General features: G+C 42.0%; 2 protein-coding genes across 4 annotated transcripts in view; both read right to left on the bottom strand.

Annotated features, from left to right (window-relative positions):
- The window catches only part of dnai2b (dynein, axonemal, intermediate chain 2b), a 94,544-nt gene extending 94,382 nt beyond the window's left edge, over positions 1-162 (bottom strand). Inside the window, exon 1 of the mRNA XM_038778068.1 lies at positions 46-162. The gene's annotated coding sequence lies outside the window, so the exon portion shown is untranslated. The remainder of the gene's footprint in view (positions 1-45) is intronic.
- Positions 163-9,926: 9,764 nt separating this feature from the next.
- Positions 9,927-17,213, bottom strand: part of ttyh2 (tweety family member 2) — a 162,614-nt gene continuing 155,327 nt past the window's right edge. For all 3 annotated transcript variants that reach the window (XM_038776652.1, XM_038776653.1, XM_038776654.1), the window contains one exon: positions 9,927-13,730. In XM_038776652.1, coding sequence (XP_038632580.1) covers positions 13,650-13,730 — 81 coding nt within the window. In that variant the 3' untranslated portion in view covers positions 9,927-13,649. The remainder of the gene's footprint in view (positions 13,731-17,213) is intronic.

Raw genomic sequence — 17,213 nt, 5'->3', positions numbered from 1 at the left:
CCCCCACTCCCTTCGGGTCTCCCCCTCTCGGTCCCCGGTACTTACTGGCGGTCGGTTGTTTTCCTCTCCCTCTCTCTCGCCGGCACCGGACAGTTTGCTGTTTCCTAGCAACAAGCTGAACGCGCGCGCAGCCTGACTTGGCGGAGCCAGCGGAGCGCGCGCGCAGCCTGACTTGGCGGAGCGCACGCGCACTAAGACCGGAAGCAGGCGTCACTCAGCTGCTCCAGGTGATCCACGCCTCACCTCCAGCTGGCGGGGCTGCAGGCGGTTCCCAACCCTCTGTCCGGGAGTCTCCAGGCTCGCCCCCCCCCCCCCCCCATAACGGCCATTCATAATATTGTGCATGTCGTCTGTTTTCTTTGAATATTCCTGGTTCGTTCCTTGTGAAAGTAATGGGAAAATGGCTGATTGGCCGTCGAGGATCGAGCAACCAGCTCACGCAGAAACTTTTTCACGTTGGGAAATCTCCCGAAATCCATTCACCCAAAGTTAGCAACCTGATCTGCCAGTCCCAGGCATTAGGAGATGTGTGTCCTGGATACTGTTGCAAGTAAAGCAGACCACAACCCAGGACACAGAAAAAATAACAATGGGGCATTTGAAACTTGCTTTGCTAATTTTCTCTGAACTCCACCACAGGAGAGTTCCACGGATGCCTGTTAAAGCTTCTCAAAACTCAAATATCGCGTGCAATTGCTTCGTTTGTGACCAAACCCATTATAACTGCACAGTTCTGGTCATCCTATTAGAGAAAGAATATTATTAACGAGAGAGAGTGCAGAAAAGATGATTTACTAGGATGCTACGGGGACTTGATAGTTTGAGTTCTAAGGCGAGGCTGGATAGACTGGAACTTTTTTCGCTGGAGCTTAGGAATGAACTTATAGAGGTCTATAAAATAATGAGGGGCATAGATAAGGTAGATAGTCAACATCTTTTCCCAAAGGTAGGGGAGTCTAAAAGTAGAGAGCATAGGTTTAAGGTGAGAGAGGAGAGATACAAAAGGGTCCAGGGGACAATTTTTTCACACAGTGGATGTCAGTGTCTGGAATGAGCTGCCAGAGGCGGGTACAATTTTGTCTTGTAAAAAGCATTTAGACAGTTATATAGGTAAGATGCGTATAAGATCAAAAACAAGCTGGACGAACTTAACTCCAGACTTACCTCTCAGAGGAAGTAAGAGACTGCTGTGTGTTGTTTCACAGAGACATGGCTCACCCCCGCCTCACCGGACTGTGCCATACAACCTGAAGGCTTCTCAATTCACCGGGCGGACCGCACGGCATCATCAGGCAAAGCAAAGGGTGGAGGGGTGTGCTTCCTCATCAACTCCTCCGGGTGCTTGGATGTGGCGACCCTGGCGACCTACTGCTCCCCGGACCTGGAATACCTGACCGTGAAATGTCGCCCATACTATCTTCCATGTGAGTTCACTTCAGCCATTATCACAGGGATCTACATCCCACCCTAGGCAGAAGTGAGGAAGGCGCTGGCCGAACTATAGAGTTATAAACAACTACGAAATAGAACACCCGGAGGCCTTGTTCATTGTGGCCGGAGACTTCAACAAGGCCAAACTCAAGAATGTACTGCCAAAATTCCACCAGCACATCTCCTGTCCCACCAGGGGCAACAACACTCTTGACCACTGCTACTCAAAATCAAGGGCGCCTACAGTTCCATTCCCCGACCGCACTTTGGGAAATCGGACCATAAGACAGTGCTCCTCCCGGCCTACAAGCAGAAACTCAAGGGGGAGAATCCAGCTAAGAAGATTGTGCAATGCTGGTCCGAGGAAACAGAATAGCTGTTACGTGACTGCTTAGAGACAGTGGACTGGTCCATATTTAAGAACTCAGCGACCATATTTAAGAACCAACTTAAATGAGTATGGCACCACCGTCACAGGCTTCATCAGCAAATGTGTGGATGACTGCATGCAAAAGAAAGCAGTACATACGTTCCCGAACCAGAAACCATGGCTCAATCGCGAGATTGACTCCCTACTGAAGGACAGATGTGAGGCGTTCATGCCAGACGACCCTGACCTATACAAGAAATCCAGGTACGACCTCCGCAAAGCCTTCTGAGATGCCACGAGAGAATATCAAACCAAACTAGAGTCACAGACTCTCAGCGGTTGTGGCAAGCACTAAACAACATAACGGGCTACATGGCGAAGCCGAGCAGTATCTCCGGCAGCAGCGCACCCCTCCCCGATGAACTCAATGCATTCTATGCTCGGTTCGAGCAGGTAACCAACAATCTGCTGTTGAGTGCCCCAGCAGCCCATAACTCACCCATACCCAGGGACAGGGATCCCTGGTCGTGCACTCAGAGCCTGCACGGACCAGCTGGCAGAGGTGTTCGCAGACATCTTTAACCTATCCCTACTCTACTTTGAGGTCCCCACCTGCTTCAAGAAGACCACCATCATACCGGTGCCAAAGAAGAACCAGGCAGCATGCCTCAATGACTACCGTCCGGTGGTCCTGACTTCGGTCGTAATGAAGTGCTTCGAGAGGTTGATCATGTCACATGACCTCCATACTCCTGTTTCCATGCTGTAAACCTCGATGACTATGATTATGACTGTTTATTGATTTCAAAAATATTAGATAAAAGCAAATAACTGCGGATGCTGGAATCTGAAACAAAAGCAAAATACTGGACAATCTCAGCAGGTCTGACAGCGTCTGTGGAGAGAGAGAAGGGGACTAACGTTTTGAATCTGGATGATTCTGTCAAAGCTGTGTTAAAAATATTGGAGTTGGAACCAATCAGTCATCCGGAAAGTGCTGGAATCTATTATCAAAAGAGTATTAGCAACGCATTTCAGAAACCAGACAAAACCAACATTACAAAAGGAAAATAGTGTTTAACAAATTTATTAGAGTTTTTTGAAGATGCAACTAGTGGACAAAGGGTAAGTAGATCTAATATACCTGAATTTTAAAAAAAAACACTCAATAAGGGGGCAACACAATAAATAAATAGGAACGATAAGGGCTCATGGAATTTTTTTCATAGAATTTTCAGTGCAGGAGGCAGCTTTTTGGCCCATCAAGCCTGCACCAGCCCCAGGAGAGAACACCCTATTTAAGCCCACGCCGCCATCCTATCCCCATAGCCCAGTAACCTCACCCAACCTTTTGGACTCTAAGGGGTAATTTAGCATGGCCAATCCGCCTAACTTGCACATCTTTGGATGTTGGGAGGAAACAGGGGCAACCAGAAGAAACCCACGCAGACACGGGGAGAAATTGCAAACGCCACACAGTCACACGGAATTGAACCCGGGTCCCTGGCGCTGTGAGGCAGCAGTGCTAACCACTGTGCCACCGTGCTGAGTTGGAGGGTAATATATTACCATAGATAGAGAATTGATTAATGAACAAGAAGCAAATGTCGGCATAAATGGGGCATTTTCAAGTTGGCTGGCTGTGACTAGTGGAGTGCTGGGATCAATTCTGGGGCCTCAGCCATTTACAATCTATCAATAATTGTGCAAAGCTATGTTAAAATGTAAGCTGTGAGGAGGTCACAAGAATCTGCAAAGAGATTTGGACAGGTTCAGTGAGTACAACAAGATGGCAGAGAGATATAGTGTGAGGAACTGTGATGTTATTCACATTCCTATTTGTAAGAATAGGAAAGCAGAATGATTTGTAATAGGCATGAAACTGGTAAATGTTAATGTACAAAGAGACCTGGATGTGCTCATACAAGGAACACAAAGTTAACATGCAGGGATAGTAAGCAATTAGAAAGGGGAATTACATGTTGGCCTTTATTGCAAGAGGATTGGAGTGCAGGAACAAAGAGGTCTTGTTACAACTGTACAAGGTTTTGGTGAGACTCCATATGGAATACTGTATGCAGTCCTGTATCCATATTTAAGAAAGGATATAAATGCATTGGAGGCAATACACTGAAGGTTCATTAGACTAGGATCCTCGGAGGAGAGGCTGAGTAAACTGGGCTTGTATTCTCTGGAGTTTAGAAGAATGAGAGGTGATGTAATTGAAAGATACCAGATGGCTTGGCAGCAGAGACACACATTGTTTCCACGGGCTGGGGAATCTAAAACATGTGGGGCAGCACGGTAGCATGGTGGTTAGCATAAATGCTTCACAGCTCCAGGGTCCCAGGTTCGATTCCCGGCTGGGTCACTGTCTGTGTGGAGTCTGCACGTCCTCCCCGTGTGTGCGTGGGTTTCCTCCGGGTGCTCCGGTTTCCTCCCACAGTCCAAAGATGTGCGGGTTAGGCGGATTGGCCGTGCTAAATTGCCCGTAGTGTCCTAAAAAGTAAGGTTAAACGGGGGGAGTTGTTGGGTTACGGGTATAGGGTGGATACGCGGGTTTGAGTAGGGTGATCATTGCTCGGCACAACATCGAGGGCCGAAGGGCCTGTTCTGTGCTGTACTGTTCTATGTTCTATGTGGGCACCGCCTCAGGATAATGGGGTCATTTAGGACTGAAATGAGGAGAAACTGCTTCACTCATGATCTTTGGAATTCTTTATCTGAGGTGGTTGCAGATGCTCCATCATAAAATATATTTAAAGCTGATATAGACAGATTTTTGGTCTCTCAAGGAATCAACGGATATGGGGAGTGAAGAGGAACGTGGAGTTGAAGCACAAGATCAACAATGATCATATTGAATGATGGAGCAGGCTCAACAGGGCTTCTAGAGTTATTGAGGTTCACAGCATGGAAGAGGCCCTTCGGCCCAACTTGTCCGTGCCACCCAGTTTTTACCTTATGGTTTACTTCTGCTCCTATCTCTCGTGTTCTTGTAGGTTAGGAGTGGAAAAGCTGTTTGACATGGTGTGATCGTTGGAGGTCAGCAGTTGTATGCTGAAATCTCTGGGTAAAATAGAAATGGGGCGAAGGCTAGAAATGAGAGTAGTGTTGAAGGAATATTTTTTCGGACTAGTCAAGGAGTATGGCAGATGGTGCTAATATTCAAATGACCTATATTTTTCTAAACACCAAAAACATTAATAATAAAATAGTTAATATCTTCTACTTTTCTTTCTCAGATGCCCAATACAAAGGTTGTGCTCTCTCCAGGGGTTCAGGGCTCCATTCCATGTCACAGATCAGCACTCACCCTATGTCAAAATCTTGGCACTTTCTATCTATTGGTACAAGAATGCAGCCGGCAACCATCTTCTTATAGGCAAGGTAGAGCTAAAGCAGTGACACCCACCTCGTGAAAATGAATAAAAATTGTTCTACAGGAGGCAGTGAAAATAGCAAAGAAAGAGTTTTTAATGACATGGCGACAATGGATAGGTTTGAAATTTCCCTTCGGCACTGTGGATCAGGGCTGTAACAGTACATCAGCATACAAATATTAAAAGAAAAATAATTTGTATTTATATACAAGCTCACCTTTCACAACCCCATAATGTCCAAAGTGCTTTGTATTCTATAAAGTTATTTTTGAATAGTCGCTGTTGTAGGAGATATAGCAGCCAAAATGTACAAAGCAAGGGCCTACAAACAGCAGTGAGTTAATGATCAACTAATCCTTTTTAGTGATGTTGGTTGAAGGATTGTCACTGGCAAAATTACCGAAGACAATTCCCCTGTTCTTTGAATAGTGCTGTGGGATCTTTTACATCCAATGAAAAGGGCAGACCAGACTTTGATTTAATAAAGATCCCATTTGAAAGGTGGCATGACTGATAGTGCAGCATTCTCTCAGTAAAGTATCAGTTTGGGTTTTGTGCTCAAATCTCTGGAATGGATAACAATCCACAACCTTCTGATTGAGAGGTGAGAATGTTTATCACTGAACCAGGACTGTCTCTGAAATAATTTTTAAAGTTGATACTTCAAAATAAAAGTTCATGGCAATGCATGGTCAACTTAATCAGGTTTGGGATAGGTAGGGAAATAATACATCTCGTCATTGAGGTCATCACTTATTAAAAATCTTGCAATTGGCATAGTTCATGTATCAAATTTTATAATGGAAAATCCATTCGCTATATTACATAAAACTAATATTTCTTCACTACATTTTGTTGATGAACCAGAATGTTGTTGAATGACTCAGAATGAAAAGGGTAGTGTCCTAGGCCCAACCATCTTAATTACTTCAATAATCTTCGCTCCACAACGTTCAGCACCATTTGCGACTCTCAGATACTGAAGCAGTCCATGTCTACATGTAGCAAGATCTGTAAAACATGCATGCTTGGGCTGCTAAATTGCATGCTCGGGCAACTAAGTTGCAAGTTGCATTTGTGTCATAAAAATGCCAGGCAATTACTATCTCCAACAAGAGAGAATCTAACCATGAGACTTTGCAGTGGCGGCATGTAGAGGGAGGTCGTGCTCGAGGCAGCTCCCGGCAGTTGTTGATTTTCAGCCTTTTCCGTCTGTTTTCTGGGGTTATTTTTTCAAACCATCCCATCTATAAAATAATAAGGTGCTCACATTAAAGAGATGCCAAGAAAGGCCAGGAGAAAGGAACCCAGGGATAGAAATTCGTCAAAGGACTCAGCGACTTCACGAGGCTCCTCGGTAGAGAAAAAGGCATAGGGTAGTCATCGTTCGTGATATAACCCTACAGGAGGCCGATGGATCTGCAACCTCAGAGTCCCGAGGGCAACTGAGTACGATCCACCTAAATGAGGAGAGGGGGCGGAGCTGCCTCCTTAAACCAGGGGCCTCTGGGACAAAGATACCCTTGGCCCAAGTGTGGGAGACCCTTCGGGGAGTAGGAGGTATAATATGATGTAATAAATATTTGAGTTTTTAAAGTCATCGCTTCTAAGTGGTCGTTTGCCAGGGACTTTACACTGGCGACGAAGGTAAAGTGAAGCTGCAGGAGACACCATTTCCTCTGAACCAGACCCACCTTGACGAGGCCTCTGGAGGCCTACATCCAGGCTGCGGGTATGCCCGGGGGTGAGGGGCAACGATTTTGATCAATAAACAAGTTATTTTCTCAGCTACCAAGTTCATGGCAGACACCAACAGCAAATATGCGATGGTCAGCGGGTCTTTTGCAGACACAGGGCACATTGGTGATTCTGGTCAATGTTTACGTACCAAATTAGGATTATGCGGGCGGGGGGGGGGGGGGGGGGGGGGGGGTCTGTTATGATGTTGCTGGCCTCCATTGCTGACTTGGACTCATAGCAACTAATTTTTGGAGGGAATTTAAACAGTGTACTAGATCCAAAGGTGGATCGATCGAGGCTTAAGTAATTGGCTCCATTGGGGGTAGCAAAAGCGTTGCTAGTGGTATACTCGGCTATTGGACTAGGTTCTGGAGTTGGGCCCCTCTCAGCGACCATCGCGGAGGTTGGATGCAGCGATATTAGCAGATATAGGATTTTGCGGGGGTCTGTCTTCTGCAATTGAGGAATATGTCAGTTTAATAAGAATGAGTCTGTCTTGCTCTCCACGTTATGGAAAGCCCTTAAGGTGGTTTTTAGCGGCATCAAACAGGCGCCGGAATGGGGCGACTAGGGGCTTTTCACAGTAACTTTGTTCCAGTGTTAATGTCAACCTACTTGTGACCATAAAGAAATCTTAAACATCTGAGCCCAATAATGTGGCAGGCTGCATTAAAAAGCCTTGGGGATTGTATCTGGCCCATGAGCTGGAGGTTGTACAAGCCTGTTGTACACCATCTACAAGGCACAGGTCAGCAATATGATACATTACTCTACTGCCTGCAGGAGTCCAGCTCTAACAAGACTCAAGAAGCTTAACACTATCCAGAACGGAGTAGCCCACTTGAGTGGCACCCCATCCATCACTTTAAACATTCACTCTCTCCACCACTGACGCACAGTGGCAGCAGTGTGTACCATCTACAAAATGCATTGCAGCAACTCACCAAGGCTCCTTTGACAGCATCTTCAAAACCCATAGCCATTACTGCCTAGAAGGTTAAGGGCAGCATAATAATAATAATTTAATAATCTTTATTATTGTCACAATGATAATAGCAATTATAATAATAATCGTAGGCTTACATTAACAATGCAATGAAGTTACTGTGGAAATCCCCTAGTCGCCACACTCTGGCTCCTGTTCGGGTACACTGATGGCGAATTCAGAATGTCCAATTCACCTAACAGCAAGTCTTTCGGGACTTGTGGGAGGAAACACCGGAGGAAACCCACACAGACACGGGGAGAACGTGCAGACTCCGCACAGACAGTGACCCAAGCCAGGAATCGAACTTGGGACCCTGGCGCTGTGAAGCATACACAAGGGAACACCGCCAATTGCAAGTCCCCCTCCAAGCCGTACACCATCCTGACTTGGAATTATATCGCTGTTTCTTCACAAGTGGGTTGATATTTTCTGTATGGTGCTCTTTACTGTGGCTGGGCCAAGATCTTGGAACTCCCATTCTGGGTATATCTACACCACATAGACTGTAGCGGTTCTAGAAGACTGCTCACCACCTATTTCTCAGGCGCAATTATGGATGGGCAGTAAAGCCCACAACTTGTGAAAGGATACATTTTTAAAAATTGACAATTTCCCCTTTCAGTCACCAAGCTTTCCAATATCCCAAGTTAAGGTTTTTAAACAAAATGAACAGTTTTAAATGTAACACAAGGTATTAAAACTATCGGATTGTCTATACATTTTACCCTAATGTCAAAATTCTAGATGCTGACAAGATATTTTAGCCCAACAGTGGACTAAACTATGCTTTCAGGGGTGAGCAATTTTCAGAATTCCCAATGATCATCTGCAATTTGTAGTATTTCCCAACATGAAGGCTGGGATTTTCTAGCCCCCCCAGTTGGAGTTAAAGGATAGGGTGTATGTCCTTCCAGCATGTAAGGGTTTCAGGGTTTTTCCCAAGAGAAACTGGAGACTGGGTTCTGCAAACTTTATTTTAGGGAAGCACTGACATTTGGAATGGCAAAAGTGCTACTCTACTAAGAAATGCTCAGGCAGAGTCGCTGATTTTTTTCTGTTGTTAAATCACTTCCCACTTTACTTCAGTTGTTTAGTTAAAAAATCTAAACAATTTGAGGCTAATGGTTTTTAATAAATCTGAAGGAATGGAAAGGAGATCTACGTTGAAGCTCTGAGCTATTTGTGTTTGATTCCGGAAATGTATTTATTAAAGACTGCTTAAGTCAGCAGTGGTGTGTTTAAGTTTAAATATTTCCGTTGCCAGTACCCATGATTTATTTTTTTTAGGAATTTATGCTGCATTAGGAACATTGAGAAGAACATTTTGCCTTCGATACTCAGGAACTTAAACACATACAATGGTTACCTCCTAGCACAAATAGCTGTGAAAGGTTGTGAGATGAGGCTGACAGGTGGGGAAAATGATGGTCCCTGATGATATAAAGAAAGAACTGGAATTTAATCCTGTTCTGAACCTCCCTCCCTCCCACCCAAGGATGCTCGAATATGCGAACAAGGTTTCAAAGGCTGCCCGTTAGAACATCACAGCCTTTCTGTTTGTATGTAAATGCTAGTTACGAGGGGGGAAAACTACTAATGAGAAAAATGAATGATTTATTTTTCACATGCCTATATAATTAGTTAGAAAACTTAAATGTGCTAACTCCGAATTGCCACATGGACCAAGTATCAAATTTGATCGTTGCACATAAAATGACAAAAGACTGCGGCACAGAAGTAGACTATTCAAACTAACTGGTCTGTGTAAAGACTTTTATATTCCACAGAAGCCTCCTTCCAACCCTTTTATCTAACCCAATCATGGTTAGTATCCTGCAAAACAAGGGGTTATTTGTCGGTCCCGTGCTGCAATATATTTAGAGTGAAAAAAAGCAAAAGTGCCAAGTCCTTGTGAAGATTTAGTAATGGCTTAAGTTGAATCGGTCCCACTGAATAATTTCATGAGTTCTGCACATTTAGCTTTACATCAACGTGCAGTCTGAAAATTGCAACATAATGAAGATAAACTTTATTGAAAATCAATAATTTATTCTGTAGATAGTTATGTTTTTCGTTGTGAAATGGTTACTTCTTTGCAGAGAAGATAAAAAAAAGATTCCTAATGCAATACCTTGAGAATGGTGTTGACACAATTCAATACATTTACAAAAATTGTAATTAAAAAAACCCTAAATTGAAATTAACTACACAATATAAAATGATAGTATCACATCAGAGTTAAATATTGCTGATATCTCGTCAATGGTCATAATAACGTGTTAACAACATTTGCCTTCCAACACTGAAACAACAGCTGTATGATTGGTTCCAGCCGGTCACCGTTGAACAGACTGGATGCAGATTTACTTCAATTCCTGTATAATCCTTAATATCTCTGACAATAAGAGAAGTCCAACACTCACCCTGAGGTGGATTTAGTCCACAAACGTAGTCTTGTTCAATGAATCATTTTGCCATCTTGAAACTGTTTGGTTTTGAGATCATTTTCCAGTGTTAAATCACAGACAAATTTATTTTGTGATGCAGATTTACTGAATTTTGTACGTTTCCTCCCCCCCCCCGCCTATTTCACTGGGAAGAGCAGAGCAGGAAATATGGTGGCATTTCACAGCAAAGATTTAACTTAGTTTTAATACACATGCTCTCAGTCTATATAATAGAACTTAATGTCTCAAAACACATTAAAATATTAGCCTGCAAGAACTAATTTCTCATTGAAATTAATGAAGAATTGGTAAAAAATAAATTTGCTTACAGCCTTGTGTCAAACTCTACAAATATCAAAATGGTCATCTTGCATTGTTTTGCCCACAGCAGATTACAAGGAACTTATTGGTGGAGAAAAATCATACAGTAGTCTAGCTTTGCATGATGATTCTATGCATTAAACAGTGATTCCACGCAGAGAAATACATTTTGTCTCTATTCCAGAGTACAAAATCCTTGATAACAGCATTAAAATAGATTCCATTAATTGTGTGTTTCATTGATACACAAGGTCTCGTTGCATCGGAATGTCATGAAATGTAAAGGCATGCCAAAAGCAAAGTTAATATCTTCCCTCCCAAACCCTTATAGGATTTTAGTGCGGCTGAACCATTAAAGGAATATGAAGTATGTTTGAAGAGTCACATGGGCTTCAAATTGTGCTTTGCCACCCTTAAATATCGAACTTTGAAGACAAAGTTAATACTAGTCTGCAGTGAAGTAGTTAACAGGTTTTTAAATCTTAATAATGGTAGGATATTCATTAGTATGCAAAGAAAGGAGCTGATGCCGATTAACCATTTGATGTATATGAACAAATTGTAGCCTCAATGTTCTTCATTTTACCCAGTTAGTCTACCATCCCCTTCAGGGCTAACTTGATAAAAGAATTAACCAAATGGACTTTTTTTTAAAAAAACTTTCTTTGTACTGCGGTCATTCCACATGTTGGAATCATATGGTACCCCTTCGATTATTGTTGGCACAGTAACAAAACACCCAAATTAACTGTCACAAACACTATATAATAAAACCAAAAATACATTACAATCAAAACAACATTATATTCACATGACTATTACCGTTGGCTGAACTGGTTTGAATTCAAGGAGCTTTCTCAGGCAGCATGCTATTTGAGGCATTCATTTTAATCTTTCAACTGTTCTCACTGTTACCAGTGGTATTTTGTGGTAATTTAAGAATTTATGACTATTTTGAAGAAATTTAGAATTATTTTTGGAATGACTGAAAAAGTATTAATGATTTGCTTGGAAAAGCCAAAACAGCATCAGTTCCTTCATTCTGATTAGAAACTGGAACACAGCATATTTTTAAATTTTCATTATCTTTTCTATTGGTTTGGTTCAGAATCCACTTCATTTTATATTGAAAGATATAGGTTACATGCTGTAATTCGCTGTGTGTTTTGAGAGAATGTTTTGGAATTTACCATTCAAAAGTATTAGCTATTTGAAAGTATTATATAGCCCTCTTGAAAACTTTCCACAATTCTAACTTGGCAATCTTCACCAATTATTACCTTTTGTATATAACCCTTTTGTAATATCACATGGTCAATGTATTCTGTGAAATGCACACTGCATGGACCCAATGAATTTATAATACATCAAACATGCTCAAAGTAGATCACAAATACCTACTTTGTTCCACAGAATGTTAAAAGAGTCCTTTTTTGCCTTAACCCAAAATAGACCGGATTACAATCAGATTACACGACATTTGCTCAAAAAGATATTGCTACTTACAGATAAATCACTGAAATACAGGCATACAACTGGTGAGGAGAAAATGCTCACGAGACATGCCCTTAGGAATATGGATGAAGATTCTATAAACAAGCTAGGTTTTCTTAATTTATGGAAGCAAATTGCATCCACAACCACTTCACTGGAGTACATGTAATATTTGAAATCATAGCTGCTCCTTTAATTGTAAAATATAGTGCAACGCAAGGTTTCTCCACATGGTACAATTCAGGAGGCCTATGTTTTTGCCCAAGTGGAATATGCAGGAAGTAGCAAACACTGCAACTCCATAGGGGAGATAAGACCTGGAAGAAGGAATCTATAAATGGTTATCATACCAGGTATCAGATCATTCAAGTTGGTGAAATATTGTCAAGTTATTTCATAGAAGGATAACTAACAGAACATTTTACAATGTGACAATTTAAATCTGGAACTTACTAAATATCTGACCATGAATTTGGCTGCTGTATTAGAAAGAAGCCAGTCAGATGTTATGTGAGCAAATTGAAATATGATGTTGCCAATCACAAACTATAGTTTACATATACTGCCGTTATCTGTCATAACTATTACAAGTGGCTCAGGTGGGAGTTTGGAAGCAGCCATCGAGTATGAAATGGGATCGAGCACTTAAGTTACTCTGAACAAAATCCAGAGTAGATAACTCAATGTCGGAAAGAAACCATCATGTGCGGAGCGTTGAATTTTTTTTTTGTAAAACAAATAAATCCGATTTTTCACCCACCCCAACATAGTTTTCAGCAAGAGCCAGTTCCAGTTTGTCCTCCTGGAAGGACGTGACAATTCTGATTGCTCCATAATCAGTCGACCCTATTCTGCAATTAGCCAAAAGAAACCAAAGCCACAATAGCATGAATTGACCAGATTAGATTACTTTTGCTTTTCTTGGAAATACAGTGTTTGAATATATTTGACGTGCACTGTATACACTGGTCAAAAATAACATGAAGCGCCGTTCTAACAGTTATATGCAGGTAATGTTCATGTGATTCACAAGTCCTAGAATCAATTTCACATCCAATTCAGAGTTAGGCACCTTGGATGTTAAGTTCAATTTTACACCATTTTTAAAAAATCTGTCTGCTTGACAAGGCACTTCTTACGTCAGATTCTAATTACAATTCAATTCCTTAGCACATACCAATTATATACCAGCCTCCAGTAAGAATGCCACTTAAAACAATGCAATATTTTCAGATGTAGCTTCACGCATTCAGTTTAACAGTTGTTTTGAACACTATGAATCAGAAAATCCATTTGATAGATGGACAGCATCAATCTTCAACAATTCTCTATTGCTCCCATGTGGTGATTATCACTTCAAACTTCGAAGAATGGGAGAGAGTAATAGCCAAAACAACTTCGTTTTAGTATAGTGATACTTCTTTTTAGCTGGCAGTAAAGAATCTTGAAGTCTGTGATGAAGGACAGCGTAATTGTTAAACAGGAAATATATTTCCATAAATTCTGGTAGGTTCTTCACTCACTGCAAGGTAGGTGGCCCTCATACTGGGGGAGTACTAGAAGGGGGGGAAAAAAAGGCTCAGTGAGGAAACATTTCAGTTCAACATCTTGAGTAACAAATTCAAACTCAGAAAAACACAAAGAAATAGTACTGCATCTTAAATAACCAATTTTTGGGACACATCCACAGAGAAACAATGACATAAGCAACACAGGGTAATACAAGCACATTTTTGAATTCAGGGAGCACAGCATGAAGTCAAAAGACAGCTGTATTATAAACCATTCTGGGTTGCTGAATGGATGAGAGCAAAGCATTCCACTAGTGATGGTTCAAGGAAGGTGTAAATAAATATCTTGTTCTACTATAATTGTACTGCCGGTTAGCTATTTGATAGAATCAAGCTGATAGTTTGGTGTGGAAACACAACAAAAAGAAAATGAAATACAAATGCCTGTGGTATTCTAGGCTTAGCTCCAATGATATGACAAATAAATTAATTTAGGGCGCAATCCAATGGCCACACTGCGCCCGGTAAGCAGCTCCAAGCATGGCTGATGAAAGCCGGGTGGCCCCTCTCAGGGATCTATCCGGCTCACCACGCCTCATGAGATTCAATCTGAACTCGCAAGATGTTGTGATATAAATCCTGGCCATCACTTCTTGGCTAATCTGCATATGAGAGCGAGGCCGTTAGCCTTACTCTAATGTGCAGATTCTGGAGGTACCTGAGGCTTTGGGATTCAATCCCTTCACCTCGTGGACCTCGGGCGATCTCTGTTCAGCACTGGTCCCCACAAACGGGGACCAGACGGAATGGCACTCGTGGGGGGTCTCCCAGGGGATTGAAGGCCCCCAGCTGCATGCTCTTTGGGCAGGGTGGTGCCCTGGCATTGGCTGGTGCCATCTGGACGCCCTGGAATTGCCAGCTGGCACGAGCGCTGCCACGGTGCCAGGTTGGCATTTTATGCACGTGCGTCATCGGGGTTGCCCAGCGTGGGTGTTGGGAGGGGGTGCGGGAGGGCTGGGGACCCTCCCATAGTGCGTTCGGGCTGAGGGTGGCTGGGGAGTTCCAGTGAGTGGAGCTTCCCCCTGTACAAAACGGTGCTAAGTGCGGCCTCAGCCACACATTCCCCGTTCAGGCCCCTTATTGAATAACCATGTGTTTCTCGGCACTGCGAGTGCCAGGAAATACACTGCAAAACGTACTCGCTCGGGGACTTTGATCCCCTTTGGGAGATTCACACCCATTGATCATGTGAGCTCAATTTTGCACAAGAAATACAAGGTTGATTATAGAACATTTTGCAGCTATTTGGATGTTGGAGTGACAGGTTAGCTAGTAATGATATTGAAAATTAGAACTGTACAAAAATACAGTTTTTAAAAATTATTTTATACATTCAAATTTTTGGCAGGTCTTCAGATTAAATTAGGAAATTATGAACTTCCATGTTGAAATTCCAGCAGTTCTCCTGTGGTTTATACTGTGAATAGGTTTATTGCTTCATTTAATAATCTATCAGGAAGAGATGGCCTGTCTGTTTGGCCAAAGAAAAGTAGGCGTTAATGGCTTTCAATAATGATGGGAGATTCAAGTGTGCATGGGCAGGGCCAAGAAGACCAGTGAAAGTTTGGTGGTTCAGTACTTCAGAGATTGATTTTCTACTTGTCTATCCATTAGCAGAGACACGAGCAGCAAACTGATGTCAAGCAGGCATTAGTCAAAAAGTTGAGAATATTTTCAGTTTGAGTGAGAGCAACAAAAAAATGGAGCACTTGCCCAAAGATGTTAAAAACATACAATTCTTGGTGCACGTGATGCTTGTTGTGAGAGTGAGAGGAAAATGAATTAAACAAGTCACAAAGCCACCCGGTTAATGTGGTTTAGGAATGGTGACTGAGAAACAATGGGAAAAAATTGATTTCCTTGACGTTGTTCACCACCTTGTAACCTTCTATCACCAAACAGCAAGGCTAGAAAAATGGATTAACACATAATTACTGCTAATACTCCTCCACTCCAGGTGGCAGATTATAGAATACAATTAAGCAAATGCCCAGCTGTTACTTCTGACACTCCATCACGAAATTCCAAGCAAGACAATCCAGGGGCAGGCAAATTTTAGACAAGGGATGGGATTCTCTGGTCCGCTAGCTGCATGTTTCTCGGCCGCGCGCCGTTCGCTGGCGAAGTGATTCTATCTTCACACCGCTTGTCAATGGGATTTCCTACTGTAAGCATGCCACGTTGCTGCAAAACCGATAGGAAAATTGAATTGCAGTGACCGGAGAATTCCGGCCAAGATCTTATGACCTTTTGGAAGAATTGCAACATCTAGATTTCTGACAAGGTTGGCCATCAAGCCACACTCCAGATGGTCAACAATGTATAAGGTGCAGTCTTCACTGGGGAGATTTTTAAAACAGACAAAAGGTTTGTTCAAAATATAAAATGGGATACAAGTAATTAAGCATATGCATACACTATATAATAAAGAGACGCAAACTGTTGATATGCAACAATATTTTGGAAGATAATATTGGTGCCATGGATACCTCATTTTTGATTGCAATTTTTTTTCCAAACCAGTCTAATGAATGTTTATAATCACATGATGTTGTACTTTTCTTGAAAAAAAATTTTCTTCCTCACATCGTATGGGGTGCTTAAAGTGAAGTAAGATGGACATGATCAAGGCAATAAAGTCCCACTTATGTTAATGGCTAGCTAACAAATTCCTTTGCAGCAAATCAGTGTTTCTGGAAGCTTTCCGTCATCATCTCTAAAAGATGGGCATATTGTTCCTAACTAATGCTTTTATAAAGCTTTCAATCAAGGCAGAACAAGCTAATTTCAAAGCCTGCACCAACTATGCTGCCCGCCTGAACTAAAACCCCCTACCCTTCTGGGGGACCATATCCCAAAGAATTGTTTAACTTAATTGAAAAGCTCTTTTTTTTCCTCAGATGTTAAATTCTGTGTTAATAATAAAGTTTGATTTAATACAAACGATCCCGTAGGTGTCAGTGAAATCACAGTTTACAAATAAAAAAATTGTTGGGGTTTCTCGTCAGTTTCCCAATATAAATTGGGGTCTGATCCGGGTAATGTAACATTAAGTAACTACAAACACTCTTTCCTGTCTTAATTTCAGCTTCATACCATTTTTTTTTTTACCTCTTGTATACAGTTAAATATATTTTCTGCCAATGTTATCCCAGATGAATTTTAAAAGATCGTGCTTTTCTGTCATTTTTTGTTTCAATGCATTAACTAAACGTGTATTTGGTGCTAATGGTGACTTTTCTAGTTCCAATTCCATTGGACCTTTTCCATCACTGGATGGCAGAAGATTGGGGTTGAATGGAGGGTGGGGGCGTTTAGATGGGGGAACAGCGTTGACAGATTTGCTGAAAGGCCGTAAAAGGTCAGTTTGTTGCTCATTTGAACAAGGTGGAAAACTACCTTTAAGATGTTTCTCTGGGAATTGCAGGGCTTAGATTAGTCACAGAGAATTATGTTAGCATATTCTGG

This window comes from Scyliorhinus canicula, chromosome 18, assembly GCF_902713615.1.
Source record: "Scyliorhinus canicula chromosome 18, sScyCan1.1, whole genome shotgun sequence".
Taxonomy (NCBI): domain Eukaryota; kingdom Metazoa; phylum Chordata; class Chondrichthyes; order Carcharhiniformes; family Scyliorhinidae; genus Scyliorhinus; species Scyliorhinus canicula.
Note: the sequence above shows the minus strand (reverse complement) of the source record. Positions and strands in the feature narration are given on the sequence as shown.